Raw genomic sequence first — 16,318 nt, 5'->3', positions numbered from 1 at the left:
AAACACAGAGATATGTGGAATACAATGTACACAACAATCTGATTAAGTGGGAGAACTATCTTATCTCCTAGATAAGGAGAAATTCAAATAAATTCGCTATATGGGTTAATGGGTGCCAACATAGGCATCCAAGTTTGGGTCATGACCCGACCAAATGTCTAACACTATAAGAGAAAGAGTCTAAAAATGTAAAGAGAGTAGAGAAAAGAGATTAAAACAGTAATGAAGCATGGGAAACATGATAAGTGATTTTTGTCCCCAAAAAAAATAAATAAATAGAACAGGATGGGGGCCATGGGTTCCATTTGTCACTACTTTAAGATTATGTTTGGATATTAAATTTGTAAAGGGAAAAGAAAAGAGAAGGGAACGGATTGTAATCAAGTAGAAGTGCACCAAGAGAAGAAATAAGGTTCACTCATGTTATGATCATGTGTACTATTTCTTAAATCTCAAGTACAGGTGCTTCATATACATTCTCACTACATAAATATGATTAAGTTTCACAAAGATTTTCAATTTTTTTCTTTTTTCAATTTTACAAATAAACAATGTCAACAAGACATTGAACAATAACTGAACCCAACATGGGTATTGTTCTGTACAAAAAACAGACCACACATAAACTCATGACATTCATTGAAGTATCATAAAGTAGTCTAGATGATACCTTGATTTTTGAACACTTCACTATATTGATGGTCTCCTACTGAAAAACCTCTAATCACAACAGGTGACTTCAATTCACATGCCTGCGCAGTGAAAATAAATTTCTTTCTCATCTATCAACGTGCAACTCTGAATTCAATTGAAGGGCTTCTTTCAAATGGCATGCATTGTCAAGGCTTAACGAGATCCTGGCCAAAATTTTAATGAAAATCCACGCTCGCTCATGCTGCCTCTGGACAACCCTCTTAATCTTTGCCAGAACGGCCTTCCTCTCCCCATTCTCAGGGGAGCAGAGTTCGAGTGCCTCCTAAAAGACCCAAATTCATCTCCCTCAATCCTAGCCGATGCACTTGGCAAATCTGTAGCTGATAATGCTATCTTCGAGTCAAAGATAGAATCATAGACAGGTAACAGGTAATGGGTCCCTGAAGCTTCCATAAGCTCACCTGAAACTCGACACATCTTAGTGTCCACATCGATAGAAAGGTCATCTTGGCTACAAGTTCTTGATATAGGCTCTTCTTTTGTCTCCTCAAAGTCATTGCAGACAAGCTTCAATGCCTGAACTACTTCGCCCATGAAAGGACGGTGAGATACTTCTGGTTGTACACACATTGACGCGATTGCTGCTACTTTGGCCGCACTATCAAATGGGATATGTGGCTTCAGAGCAGGGTCAATGATTGTTTCTAAGCCCTCCTTGGTTGTGAGTAGCGGACGAGCCCAAGCAACAAGATTTTCTTGACCTGGTGGCTGTGACAAGTCCACGGGCTTTCTTCCCGTTAGGAGCTCAAGGAGGACTACACCATAGCTGTAAACATCACTTTTCACGAGAAGATGACCCGTCATTGCATATTCTGGAGCTAAGTAACTGCAAATAAGAAAGTGATATTATTATTATTATTATTATTATTATTATTATTATTATTACAAGAAGTGGTAGTGGTAGTGGTAGTGGTAGTGGCAGTAGTTCATATGAAGGTGGTATTTTGAATAAAATAAGTTAGTTCATACCCAAAAGTTCCCATAACATGTGTTGAGATGTGTTTGTTTCCCTCATCCAGTGCTGTTCTAGCCAATCCAAAATCCGAAACTTTGGGTGTAAAATCATGTTCTAACAAAATGTTACTGGATTTGAAGTCTCGGTGTATAACACGAGGGCTTGAGTCTTCATGCAGATAAGCTAAACCCCGAGCTGCACCAAGGGCAATCTTCATTCGAGCACCCCAATCAAGAGGGGAAGCTTCCTTGTCAATTCCTGAACCACACGAAAAGATAACAATAAAAATACACTTCTCGGATGATTAAACAATGATGCTGCATGGTGCAACTTTATGAAATTGCTTACAGCTTTTTTTATTTTGTAAATCTGTACCAGAATATTTGGTGCAGCTTTTGCTTACCACTTATAAGGTAGAAATAACTTAAATAAGGTGATTATTGGCGAACAAGGAGAGATGTGCTTTTAATTTTTACTTTCTGAAATCAGCTTTCAGCTTGATAGAAATTGAACCAAATAAATGGAAAAAGATTTTAGAACATTCAAATTTGATTAGGTACCTACCATGTAAATGGGATTCAACACTTCCATTTGGAACTAGTTCATAAATCAAGCAGCGAGTGTGGCCCTCTGTGCAGATGCCGATTAATTTGACTAAATTTCTATGGTGCAGACGACTAAGCATCTCAACCTCTGCCAAAAACTCGCGGGTTCCCTGTTGGTCATCTCTCTTGAGAACCTTCACGGCCACCTTCCTTCCATCATCAAGAATGCCACTATAGACAAGTCCAAAACCACCTTCCCCAAGTATTCTTGAAGCATCAAAATTATTTGTGGCTCTCTCTATATCATTTAGGCTGAAAATCTTAGCCGTTCCTGTATATGCCAACACGCTTGAACTAAAGGACATTGATGAACTGGGCCTGCTTCCAAATGTCAATGATCCAGGAGCCCCTGCAGAATTTAAGTTTCATTATTTTCTAGAAGCTAGGAAGCACGGATACGGATACGGGATACGGATACAGATACGATACGATACGGCGATACGACAAAATTTGAAAAATTAGGATACGGGTACGGCGGGGATACGTTCGTAAAAAATATTATTTTAACAATTTTTAGTAATGCAGTATGCATAAAAATAAAACTTAAAGCAAAAGACAACTTGATAAAGAAGAAAGATTCCTACAAAACTAAGAGTCTTCAAGGTCAATAGTTTCAACTTGTTCCTCTTCATCAGTGAATATCACAAGACTTTAGCTAAAGCCAAAGCCAAAAAACCATTCTTAAATAAAAATTTCAGCAAATATACTTTTTTAAGTCATCAATGATAGCCTAGGAAGCACGGATACGAATATGGTGATATGGGGATGTGGATATGGCGATATGTCAAAATTTAAAAAAGTATGATACGGGTACAGCGGGGATACATTCATAAATTTTTTTTTTTATAATTTTAATAATGTAATATGTATGAAAATAAAACTTAAAGTAAATTAATAAATAAAGAGAGGGATTCCTATTAACCTAAAAGTGCTCAAACATTCATAAAACATCCAAAACTAAAAGCAAATGCAAATGCAAATGCAAATTAAACATCATCCTTACATGCCAACACCAAAAAAAGAATGAGAGCAGAGAGAAGAAACGTGAGAGAGTGAGAAAGCGAGAGAGAAGTAAGAGAGACAACAAGGATACATTAATTTGACAAATTCTATTACTTTAACTCTCACTATATTCCTCTTCTGAAAGAACTAAACAAAATATTATAAGTAATATGTAATTTCGAGTATCCGATACTTCAAAATTAAGTATCCGATACTTCAAAATTAATAAAAAATTAATTAAGAAGTATCCGATACTTTTAAGAAGTATCCGATACGTATCCGTGAGTATCCGAGGAGTATCGGTATCCGATAAGTATCCGATACGGATACGTCACCATTTTTGAAGTATCCGTGCTTCATAGTCTAGAAGTGAACTGTGCATAAACCAAATCGTGTCTACACTGGTATTTTAGATCAAGGATTATTGAGTTTATTTGATTTTGGAGACATAAAATTTTGAGTAGGGAAGTGTTTTGTGAAATTACTATATTAAAATTGTGTATAAGCATATTATATGAGGGGGGAAAAAAATTTCAATTAATATGAATTTGCATCTTTGCAAAGTTCACATATCCTTTGAGGGTACTCAGATAAAATCATGCTAAATAAGCTGTATGAAAAAGAATCTGCAATTTTTAAATTTCTAAAAGATTTGGTGAAACAACGATATTACCTGAAGGTTTTCCATGAGAGGATATCAAGACATGTGGAGTTTTTTCAGGTTGATGAGCACAGCCATATTTCAACAGCAAAAGCCAAATAACTGCCATGCATACAACAAAAGCTGTGACAGATGATAGAACAACTATAGCGATCATGCTTCCATGAGTCTCATTATTCTTTTTCCTCGGAACATCAACACCAATAGGTTTTATTGTAGTCCCACCATTGCCACGGCCAGAATATGGCTGATCATCTATAGAACCAGTGCTTGATGGCATCGAAGGTGGAGAAGGAGGAAGACCTGTTAAGGATAAGAGTTTCAGCAACGCATATCTAGAGACACAAGATATAGAACATGGACATGGATATAGATAAGGGCATAGACACGCGACACAACAATTTTGAAAAAAATAGGATACGGAGGTGGGGATATGGTAAAAAAAATATATTTTATTATATATTTTTATTTGACATGTTTATGAACATAAATTTATGGCACAAAGATATAAGAGGCATCAACATATATATGGGTGTACTTTTCTTTTTTTTTCACTTTCCTCTCTTTTCATATATTTTAATAATTTTACTTTTACCCCAAATCAGCTCTTTAAAATTATAAAAAAGAAACTCACAAAGGTGTCCTCAGGCATGTCCAATCAAAGTACACGTGTGTCTGTGAAGTGTCCCCAAAGTGTCCTATCAAAAAAATAATAATTTAAAAAATTGACATGCCATGTGGCATGTTTGACACAAAGAAAACATGTGTCCTTGGCTGTTGGTGTCCCATACGTGTTTGACACGGAAGTGGCACCCATTTTGAAGTATTGGTGCCTCATAGGAACACAGTAAAGACAAACATTTTGTGAAAGAAACTTCAAGGTCGAACTGAAGAATCCCTTCTTAAGGCCATCGAATTCTAGTGGCACATTTGGAAGATTTTATAACATTAACAAATAGAGAACCTAGTTCTTAAAGATATAGTGTAACTTCAATAAATGCTTCCTCTTCCAACTACAAAAATCTGTGCTTTGACTTCTCCAATAAAGACGTTTAAATAAAGAACTTTCCAAGAAAAGTGGTATATGTTGCATTACAAAAAAATCTAACCCTAGAACCTGAAGATTGGTGCATAACCTGGATACTGAACGTATACCACTTCATAGGCACCAAAGAGCGAAGTCTTTATGAGAACCTGTTTGTGCCAGAACTTCTTGTAGATCGAGAATGCAGAAGATTTATTAAAATTTTCTCTCAATGGTACCAAGTTGATGAGGACAATGGTTTTCTCTAGCTGCTGACTGGCTGCATTTGCTCCCATAATTCGAACTTGACTTTGGTTGAGTGAAACACTGGCTGCAATTTCCTTGGCTAGTTCCGAGACCAAAGGGAAGAACGTGTATAGGGCAACATTAACGCGCAGTCTGACTTCAATAGGCCTCACACAACCACAGGGTGATCCGGGAGGTGTATATGTAAACGGTTCTATGCATATCACTGTTGTACAATCTGCAAATAGGATAAGAAACAACCCTTATTTTCTATGATCATAAAGTTCTTATAATTACCAAACCTAACACTTGCAGCATTGAAAGCAACATGTGTACCTTCGTTAGGAGGAGGCGGCGGTAGTGCCAAAGGTGGTGAGGATGGTAGAGTTGCCTTCTTTTTAGCGGAAGAGCTCGATGGAGATGATGTGGGTGGAGGAATGGGCACTTTCACACAAATAAAATGATCACCATGCAATAGGTATCAGTATTTGCTGTAAATGAAGCAAAGGCTCCAAAATAAACCAAATGGAAAAAAAAAAAAAAAAAAATCTGTACTTAAAAATTGTCTTGATACGATTGCTGGTGATGGAGCATGTGCAGAACTCCGCATTGTTGTCGACGGAATGGGAGAATGTATAGGGGCAATTGAAGAGCCTACATATTTTATAAGAATAAATTGAAAGATGGGGAAAAGGCTTAGTGACTAAAATTTTCATAGTAATGAAACGTGAAATAAGTTGATTAATGCTCTTCTCGATTGAAATATCTAACCTTGGGGGCTATAAGTCGGTGAAGGGGCGAAGTTGATGATTCTGTTCTTTGTGTGATGATGCTTATGAAATGAGGATGAAGGCGAAGATGGCGACTTTTTTGCAGGATGTTTGAAAGGTGACGCAGAAGGGGCAAATGCTTCATTAGAGTGCCTCGTGGCATGGTTATGATTAGGGGCTGCAAAAGAAAGGAGGTTATAATGATGATAGCGATAGACATGAAATTTCATTTCTATCTTTAAAGTAAGTGGGGAAAAAAATTCCTCAATTAGAATTCTTAAAGTACCTTTAGTAGGAGAAGTGTACATAGGTGACAAGCTGTGGAATGCTTTGATTGGTGGTGGTGCTAGAATTCCATGTCCTTTCAAGGCAAAGCTCGGAGAAGTCGATGCAGAAGAGATAATGGAGTCTGTTACATTTATTTGGACCAATCAAATAAGATATAAATAAGAGAAAGATACATAGAAATTGTGTAAGTTCACACCTCTACTGCAAGTGTAGAAACACAGATTAATCAATTCATATATTGATTTCTCTTTTCAATGTGACAGTTTCATTTTTGATATCCATATAGTCAAAGGATATATGAATCTTTGTTTTAGAGGTCACTTGCTAGCATACATATATTCAGAGAATAATCTCATAATGACAAGTTGTGAAGGCATAAATTGATTCCAATTTACGAATCTTAGGATCTGGAAACAGTTACCATTTTGCAGGAACATATGCCTTGGCCTAGTGGTTCCATGAGAGCTGAGGTCGGGTGTTTCAAGATTAAAATGGAGAAGCACAGAAACCGAAGCAAGTGAAGAAATATCAAATCCTGCAAAAGAATGTACAGCTAATAAGTCTTGGTCCAGAATTTGAGTTCTGATTTACCTAGTGTCTCATCCACTAGACCAGACAAAAAATAAACAAATAAATAAATGATGAATAATAAACGAGAAATGGATTCCTTATAACTCAGAACTGAATTTGTGCAATAAAAGCAACTAATTAATGTCATCACAAAACTACAGAAAAAAGTACGATTATTAGAATGGTTGTTCTTATAGATCGCCCATTTGCTCCTGTATCTCCCTACAAAGGGGAATTTCAAATGATAATGACCCAGAAACTAATTTGTTGAATTCAATCCCATTAAGATAAAACTGGCTCCCCCAAAAATTCATAATTTCAGTTTCAGACTGAACCCTATAATTCAGTAAATGACAGCATGAAAACTCTGTCGAGAATAATGTTTAAATCATAAGGAAATTTCTTTTAATAGTTGAAACCTAGACTAATAATACAAACCCTAGTCCAATTTTCACATAACTTCCCCAAAATGATACCAAAGTTGCCTTTTGCCTCATAGATTAAAGATCATTACAAGTGAAAATTAAATCCAAATTCTCAACTGAACCAATTTGTTGAAATAGCCCCATTTGAAAATGTACATCAGTCATGAACTAAACAACTTTAACACGTTTAATTTCATATGAATAACGTTCCATTATTCCCATAATTTAGCGCACATGAGTTAAATTTTGAGATCCCAAACCTTAACTGTACTCCAAATTCAACATTCATGAAGACCCACGTGGAATCAAGAAGGATCAAACAATATTCAATCCATACACTGAAAAGAAAAAGAAAAAATCATAATTAAAACAAGGAAGAAGATCAAACTCATTACCTGCAGATCCACAAACTGATACAGCACAGACAATCATGAGAATCAGAAGCATCTCCATCTCCCTCCAAAAGAGAGTTCAAATCAATCCTCAAGATCTTTAATCACTCACCCAACCATTCCAAATAAGAAAGCAAAATTGAATAGAAAACAAGTCAAATTTGGAGAACAGACACATGGGTAGTGGCTTCAGATCACAGGAGGAGGAGACCCACAAATAGTATGAGTGAAGCAAGGAGAATGCGGAGTGTGAGAATGGGTTAGGTGGGAAGGAGAAGGAGAAGGAGAAGGAGAAGAAGAAGGACCCAAGTTTTGTTCTTTTCTTGAAAGAAAAAAGCTCTTGAATTTACAGAGCTTTGAGTATCCTAATGGAATAGTTTCAGTTGACATGGGTTATTAAAGACTAAAGATTAAAGATCGATAAAATGGATCTAGCCAAAAAGCAAAAACAGCACACTTAAGTGTCAGACACTTTGAAAAGAGAGGTTTGCGTGGAGGATGAGAGAGCGAGAGAGAGAGAGAGAGAGAAAGGGAGGGGTAATCCATCCAAAAGCAATAAGAAACAGAGTCCTGTGTTGCTTTGTGTTTTTTCTTTTTTCTTTTTTTTTTTTTGGTTGAACAGAGATTCATGTGTTGGTTGAGACAAGTTATTTGGTGCCAAGCATGTTTTGATTGGTGCAAAAATTTAAAATAGTTTAAATAAGTATATTTTAAAATTTTTAATAAAAAAATATAAATAAAAATAAGGAGGTGATATAATTAAAAAATAAATAAAAAATATGTTTATATAACACACTTCAAACAAGTTATGATTGAAAAAGAATAAAGAATATATTATGGTGATCGATGAAAAACACAAATACATAATTTTTAGTTATTTGATTGAAGCTTAAATTTTTTTTCTTTTTTATTTTTTTTTTTTTTGGAGGATTTTAGGTTCTGTTTGGTGGAACTTTTAAAATATAATTTTGCACTCACTTTAAAATGTGGTGTTTGTTTAGCATTTTTAAAAATTAATTACACAATCACTTTTGAAAACTCTTTAGAAGGCGAGAAAATTTGGACTAATCGATCGTCCTCTCAGACGTCCGGCCGGTTGACCGAAGCAGTGCTATTTTTTTTTTTTTTTTATAATTGGCACCTGGTATTTTTTATAATTTAAATAAAATAAATATCGGTATTTTAAAAAAAAAATATGAGTTTTTAATAAAATTTTGAGTTGTATGTTTGGTTATAAGTTGTAAGTTTTTATGGCCCTATTTGGTAGGGCTTATTTCAGTTTTTATCTTAATTTAAGCTATTTTGATGTGTTTGGTTCAGCTTAACAATACAGCTTATACCTTTTTGTAAGTCAAAAATCAACTTATTCTTTGAGTGGGGGAAAATAAACTTAATTTATAAGTCAAAATCAGTTTATGTTCACAGCTATAAGCTATAAGCTATTAGGCTATAAGTTATAATCATTTTTCCACAGCTCCACCAAACGAGGCATATATCAAATATCACATGTCACATAAAAAATTCCCCACTCAATTCAAAACTCTTTTCAAAACTTATAATCAAACAAATTTTCCATACTCAAATCATAGTTCCAAAACTCACAAACTCAAAATACAACTCTATTCTCAAATCATATTTATAAAATTCTACCAGGTGCTACCTTAGAAATTCTTTGACATATACTAAAAAAAACTTTTTATATATTTTTTTAAAATCATATCAATTTTTTTTTTTTTATAATTTTACACATTTTTTCATAAAACATTAAAAAATACACTTGTTAGTCCTTCTCACCCGAGTCCGGATCCTCGGTCGCACTCTCCTGCAGAGCTTTCCTGCCGCCCTCTAAAACGACGTCGTTTTGGAGGTGTCTTTTTTTTCTTTTTTTTTTTCTTCTTCTTCTTCTTCTTCTTCTTCTTCTTCTTCATATTTCTTATTTTGCTTTCCCCTTCTCATTTTTGAACTCTCGCCTATGAGATAAAAAGGCAGATCTAGAGAAGGGTTGGTTAATCAACCTGGAGACCTCACTGGGTTGGTTAATCAACTTGGTGACCTCACTGATAACTCTCTCTCTCTCTCTCTCTCTCTCTCTCTCTCTATCCTCATTTCAGATTGCAAATTGAATCGGAGAGAGGCATGGAGGAGGAAGATGAGCAACAATCATCGACCCAAACCACCCCTCTCCTCGCCCTTCCACAGTGGCACCACTGCCTCACCACTCTCCCATGCGCCACCAACCTCCGCCTCAAAACCACGATCTGGTTCGAACTATAGTCCTAGCCCTAACCCTAGTCTCCCACCTCGACCTCTCCACCGCTCTCATCTTCACCTCCATCTACAACATCTCCACCGACCTCTTCTTCGGCACCCTCATGCCCGTCCAACCCATGAAATCCATCGCCGCCGTCGCCATCTCCGAATCCCCTCACCTCACTATCTCCCAAATTGCCGCCACGAGAATCTCCACTGCTTCCGTGCTCATCCTCCTCAGCGCCACCGGCCTCATGTCCTTCTTCTACCACTTCATCCGTCCTCCACCTCCACCAACAGTACCCAATAAACTCATGTTAACACAACTTTGCAAACTTTATTACAAGGAAGAGAGAGAGAGAGAGCAACATATGATGTATCAGCAACACAATGCCCAGAGTTGAGTGTTGATGATAAGAAAGAAAGAAAGAAAGAAAGAGAGGGGAAAAAAAAAAATGACGTCGTTTTGGAGGGCAATAGGAATGCGAAACAGGAAAGTGCCACCGAGGATCCAGACTCCTTCTCACACAACTGTTAATGCTTGAAACCCTCTTTGAGGGGTATTTTGGGAAGTTAGTAAAAAGTTGGCTTTTGACTGTTTACCAAGCTTTTTAGCTTTTTGAAAAGTGATTTGGAAAGTTGGTAAAAAATTGACTTTTGACTTTTTAGTTTAATATTTATTTATGGTGTCAAATTAAATTAAAATGACCAAAATACCTTTACCCAACATAAAAAATTTATTTTTTTATTTTTTTATCATAGGTCTTACTTTGTAATTTCACACTTATATTTTTATAATTTCCTAAATCAATTTTGTTACGTTTTTGCTACTTACGTTTTTTGACCTTTCGACAAAAACGTCACTTTTTATTTTGATTTCCAAAAATGCACTGATTAACTCTAAATTGCAATCATTACAGGACAGACTAATGGGATTGTGGTATCTTCTCACCACTTATTTGAACCGTCTTATTCAATAACTGTCAGAGAAACTGGGGGTTCACATTTGAGAAATATTAACGGATGCGTTATTATTTTTTTACGAGAAATGTGCCCCCCTCCCCAAAAAAAGGTTTTGTGATAAAATATATTTTGACTTTTTTAATATTTTAAATTTAAATTCTATAATTTTTATTTTTTTTCTTCAATCTAAATAATTAATTTATTTCCCAATAAATTAACAAAAAAAATAATATTTTAATCATTAATCTCAATGAAAAATGATATTTTCAATATTTTATATACATCTACATCAAAGTTAAGTATAATAACTAAAATATTATTTTTTTCACTAATTTTAATTAACAGAAATAGACAAATAATTTAGATTAAAAATCAATAAAATTAAAAATATACTATAATTTATTTTATTACAAAGCTTAAATCTTAAATTTTTTTTTTCTTTTTTTTTTATCGCATATTTATGGTCGATTCATAATAGAGTATGGGGTAAAAAAGTGTATTTATAGTCGAATTAATCGGCCACCTACACTCATGGTTTTTAAATTAGACAATCCAATTTATTTGAAAGAAGTCCAATTCAAAAAATTTAGGGTAAATTACAAAAACTCCCTCGAGATTTGATAAAAATACAGATTCTCCCTTGAGGTTTGAGAAATTACAAATTGCTCCCCTGAAAGTCAAATTTTCATAAAAAATTAGGAGAAATTAGGAGAGAATCTGTATGAAAATAAAAATCTCAGGGACAATTTGTTATGAAAATATAAACCTCGGGGGGTGAGATGTAATTTCTCAAACCTCAGAGAGAAATCTGTATTTTCACCAAAACTCGAGCGAGGTATTTGTAATTTGCCCAAAAATTTATTGTGTGCCATAACAATGAAAGTCTAATTTTGTTGGCATACCTCATAAACAAAACCTTACTTTTTTATTGATCTAAAGCAGTGCCAGTGGGATCCAAAACTCCAATACAATGTTTCCAAAAAATAAAATAATTTACAACTCACTTTTTGTATCTATTTTTTAAACTTAATGATATGTAAATGAGATGATTAGTTGATAATTAGAGAATATATGAGAGAGTGTTATTTTTAATATCCTAATTGATTGTCAGTTTGAAAATTAAGTCTAATTTTTTATTTTGAAATTCTCTTTAAATAAAAAAAAATCTATTGTTTTGGGCCAATCACAACCTATATTTTGTTTACATATTTGTCAAGTGTGTAAAAAAAATTATTTTCAACATTAGTGGTGGGAGACACGCGCCAAGTGATGCTCATAAATTGAGACCCCTAAGAGCATCTTCAACCCATCTTCCATATCTTCAAATATGGAGGATTCTCTCCCCAAAACAACTCCAACCCATCCTCTATATCCTCCTCCCAAATGGAGGAGGATGAATTGATCCTCCAAATATAGAGGGAGGATGAAAAAATGGAGGAGACTCTAAAACACTATTCACTCTATATTTCTTAATTATATTCGAAATAACCTTTAATGTGTAAATTTAATTTTTATAAAAATGACATCAATAAAAAGTATAAAATCATACCTTTAAAATGAGTATAATATTAAATATGTTTTACAAAAATTATAAAATTAAATATTTATTAATGAACAAAAATTACTTTTTTATTAGAGTTTGAATGAAAGAAATGAAGGTTTGTGGTTGGAGTTTGAATGAATAGTGACCTCCTCTATATTTACTTTTTGAATAAAAAATATTATTTCCATCCTCTTGAGAAGAGAATGTGGTTGGAGATACTCTAACTCAACTCATTAGGAGTAAATTGTAGATTATAAATTACAAATCTTTCAGCATTTCTCCGCTCATGTGTGACTTTTGAAATTGTTGATAGCATTTTAATTTTTTTTTTTTTTTGTGATATAAGTTCTTTTCTTTTCTTTCTAAATTCTTCTATCCCTATTGTAAGACATTCTTCCTGCTTCAAAATTTATTATTTAATCAAATTTACATATCTCGAGATTTTTCTATAATTAATAATTAAAAATATATTAAAATTACAATAAATTTTTATTTTTATTTTTGAGAGTGAGCATTCTTTGTGATTTGCAGTTTTAATTTTGTATAACTGTCTTTAAAGTAATCCAGGGTTAATTAAAAAATTAGGCGTTGTGATTTTTTAAAGTTGATTGTCTTTTTTGGGATTAAACAAAGAAGAACAGAAGTTAGTTTCAATTTTTTTAAATGATTTCAAAGCAAAACCAAATTCTTTTAAACCAGATTTGTTACACATTTGATGGATCTTATTTTGGTGATCAAAATTTTTTCTTTTTGTCTAGTCTATCAATATATAGCGATCATTTATGAATAAAAAAATAAAATTGATTCAATAATTATAATGATTTTATCATTTTTGTATGCATATTCTATTTCAAAGAATATTTGTTGTCATTTTTTGAAAATAGATATGATAAATTTTTGTGATTATAATTATTAAATAAATCAAAATCTTTATTTCATAAATGATCTACACAGGGCTGTTTGGAATTACCTAAACAAGTGTACTTTTTGTCTTTTTACGAAAAAATATGCAAAAAAGTAGAGAGATGATGTGATGAAAAAAAAATAAAAAGATAAAAAATATGTACTTATTTAAGATAGCCAAACTTGACCTCAGAGTGACAAGATAAACAATCAACCTCTCAATTATTATCTCCCTTTGATGGTGAACTAACTTAGAAGAGTAATACATTACATAATAACTCTCAATTAAATTGTCATTCTTACAAATGTGAATCTCTCTATATGTATTAATGTACTATGATCCCCTAGTCACTATGGTGTCATTTGGTAACACTTTATATTTTTAGTTTTTTGTTTATATTTAAAAAATTTTAAAAATTCAAATAAAAACTTGTTTGATAAAATTTTTGATTTATAAATCAGTGGTCTCAGTTTATAAATTTGGCCAAAAAATAAAAATACAAAAAATATGTTTCCGTTTTGAGTTTTCATTTTTTTTTTTTTTACCAACCAACACTAGCCACCAACCGCCACCATTTTCCACCACCGTCTTCCGCCACCATCCCCCACCACCCATCCCCCACCACCACTTACTACCCGCCATCACCACCCACCACCCACCTGCCACCCACTCGCCACCACTACCCACCCATCGCCATCACCACCACCACCACCACCTACTTGCCATCTACCCCCACCACCCACCACCAGCCACTACCATCCACTGCCCGCCGCCACCACCCGCTACCTACTTGCCACCACCACTCACCGCCCACTTGCCACCACCATCCATCACTAGCCACCCATCACCACCAGCTACCTGCCACCCACTCGCCACCACCACCCACCCGCCACCCACCTACCACCCACTTGCTACCACCTACTACCCGCCACCGCCACCGTCACCCACCACCACCACCACCACCCGCAACCACCCACCACCACCAGCCATTGACCACCTACCTGCCACTACCACGCACCACCCACTACTACTACCACCACCACCCACTCGTTACCACCCACCACCGCCCATCGTCACCCACCCACCGACCATCACCACCCACCACCCACCCGCCGACCATCACCACCCACCACCCACCCGCCGTCACCCACCACCACCCGCCACCCACCTGCCACCACCACCCGCCACCACCACCACCCATTCACTACCACCCACCACTCGCCACCGTCACCCACCCATCACCACCACCCGCCACCACCACCCACCACCACCCGCCATCCGCCACCCACTTGCCACCACCACCCGCCAACACCACCACCACCCGCCACCACCACCCGCCACCACCCGCCACCACCACCAGCAGCTACCCACCACCCACCATCACCATTTTCCACCACCGTCTTTCGCCGCCACTTGTCACCACTTGTCATTTCTCACTCTTTTTTATATTTTTCAAAAATTTTAAATATTTTGTCAATTACCAAACGCGTTTGTAGTTTATGTTTTTCTAAAAATAAACAAAAACAAATTTATAAAATTTTTATAAATACAAACTGTACGGGAAAGAAATTAACCTTCTCGTATAATCCTGTTGACCAAGTCTGCACTCCTTCGTACGACGTCGCCTTATCACCTGAAAACACAAACGTGAGCTAGCCAGCGGGTGTGTGCCGAAAACCTCTCCGATGCCTAAGTTAGCAAACTTGACAAATAGACAAAGTTCTGTGAATTCAGAAAGCAAAGTTGTGTGTTTTACCTCCCCAAAGGTGATGTTTGTGAGCTTTTATAGGTTTCGTGTGGCACAATCCTAGTAGGACTTCTATTCCTCCATGCAGAGTCCTCTTAGGATTCATACTCCTGTAGGATAATGCTTATCCTTTAACACCCCCTCATTGCTTAAACCAAGTGAGATGGTTATATCATGGCCGAACTCCAATATGACCGAAGTAATTATGGCTATGCCGAGCCTCAGAGTAGGCTGAACTAGCTCTTCTTTTTACTTCTCGTACGTCGGCTTCTCATGCGCAACACACGGCGTGGTTAGGCCAAACTAACAAGTCGTGACCGGTATAACTCCACGATCGGTCTAACGCAAAGGTACTGTTAGACCGATATTACTTCGTTTTTACGTCGGACCGGACTAGCTTCGAAGTCTTAGGACCGGACTAACTTCGGAATATCCATACGACCGGAGTGACTTACGTGGCCCTTTACACTATGGCTCATAACGGCCCATTGCCTTAGCTCGGCCCAATTTTCATATAAATTATCCTCTCACAAACTGAAAACGTAAACGTTACCAAATATACCTTATAGATTTGGGTTAGGTGGTTGTGTATTTTGGAATGTGGTGTTGGACACCATTTGTTCTACTTTCCACATAATGACATATGCAGCTGACGGTGGCCTCAAGTTTGGCCATCCCCACTATTCCTCTTTTTGTAATATTATATACTCAAAAATTTTATTCAGAATTTTATTTTAAAAAATCAGTGAGTGGTTAAGATTCATTCTCAGTATAGATTCATAAAACACTAATTAAATCTCAATCTCACAATTATTTTCCTGACAAATTTTTAAACAATAATTCTGAATCAATAACATTTTTATTTAGATGTGTCGGTGAAATTTAAACCTTTGTGTTTATAAAGTTGTAAATCAAAAGGTCATTGCTTTGCCACTATTAATCAAAGCCAATTCTTTATTATATTGATGACTTGTTCAGCATTTTCCCATTAACTATGTGCTTTTTTACCTGTTTGTGAGTAGATGTGTCTCCCTCATTTGACAAATGCAAAAGTGGGTAATAAGTGACGAAAATTAAAGGTAGGTAGCTAAAGAAAAGGATTTGTAATCAAACCCATCAACTTTGTCATTCATATCCCTTTCCTACCTCTTCATAATAATCCTTTATTTAACTGTGGTATAACATACACTAATTAATATGTATACTAATTTATCAATTAATATTATGCTATTATTATTGATCTCACCTATTATATAAAT

At 35.5% G+C, this 16,318-nt stretch overlaps 1 protein-coding gene across 1 annotated transcript; it reads right to left on the bottom strand.

Moving 5' to 3' along the window:
• Window positions 1–403: 403 nt before the first annotated feature.
• LOC114278700 (receptor-like serine/threonine-protein kinase ALE2) lies at window positions 404–8,272 on the bottom strand. Its single transcript, XM_028220803.2, has 11 exons — window positions 7,656–8,272; window positions 6,687–6,800; window positions 6,264–6,386; window positions 5,979–6,155; window positions 5,763–5,861; window positions 5,544–5,651; window positions 5,074–5,445; window positions 3,950–4,240; window positions 2,234–2,623; window positions 1,684–1,927; window positions 404–1,540 (listed from the first exon to the last, which is right to left on the bottom strand). The coding sequence occupies exons 1-11, from the start codon at window positions 7,711–7,713 to the stop codon at window positions 847–849; spliced, it is 2,670 nt and encodes an 889-aa protein (XP_028076604.2). The 5' UTR covers window positions 7,714–8,272; the 3' UTR covers window positions 404–846.
• Between the last annotated feature and the right edge of the window lie 8,046 nt (window positions 8,273–16,318).

This window comes from Camellia sinensis, chromosome 15 (genome assembly GCF_055761805.1).
Source record: "Camellia sinensis isolate YWXY chromosome 15, ASM5576180v1, whole genome shotgun sequence".
Classification (NCBI taxonomy): Eukaryota; Viridiplantae; Streptophyta; class Magnoliopsida; order Ericales; family Theaceae; genus Camellia; species Camellia sinensis.
This window is presented reverse-complemented; position numbering and strand designations above follow the sequence as displayed.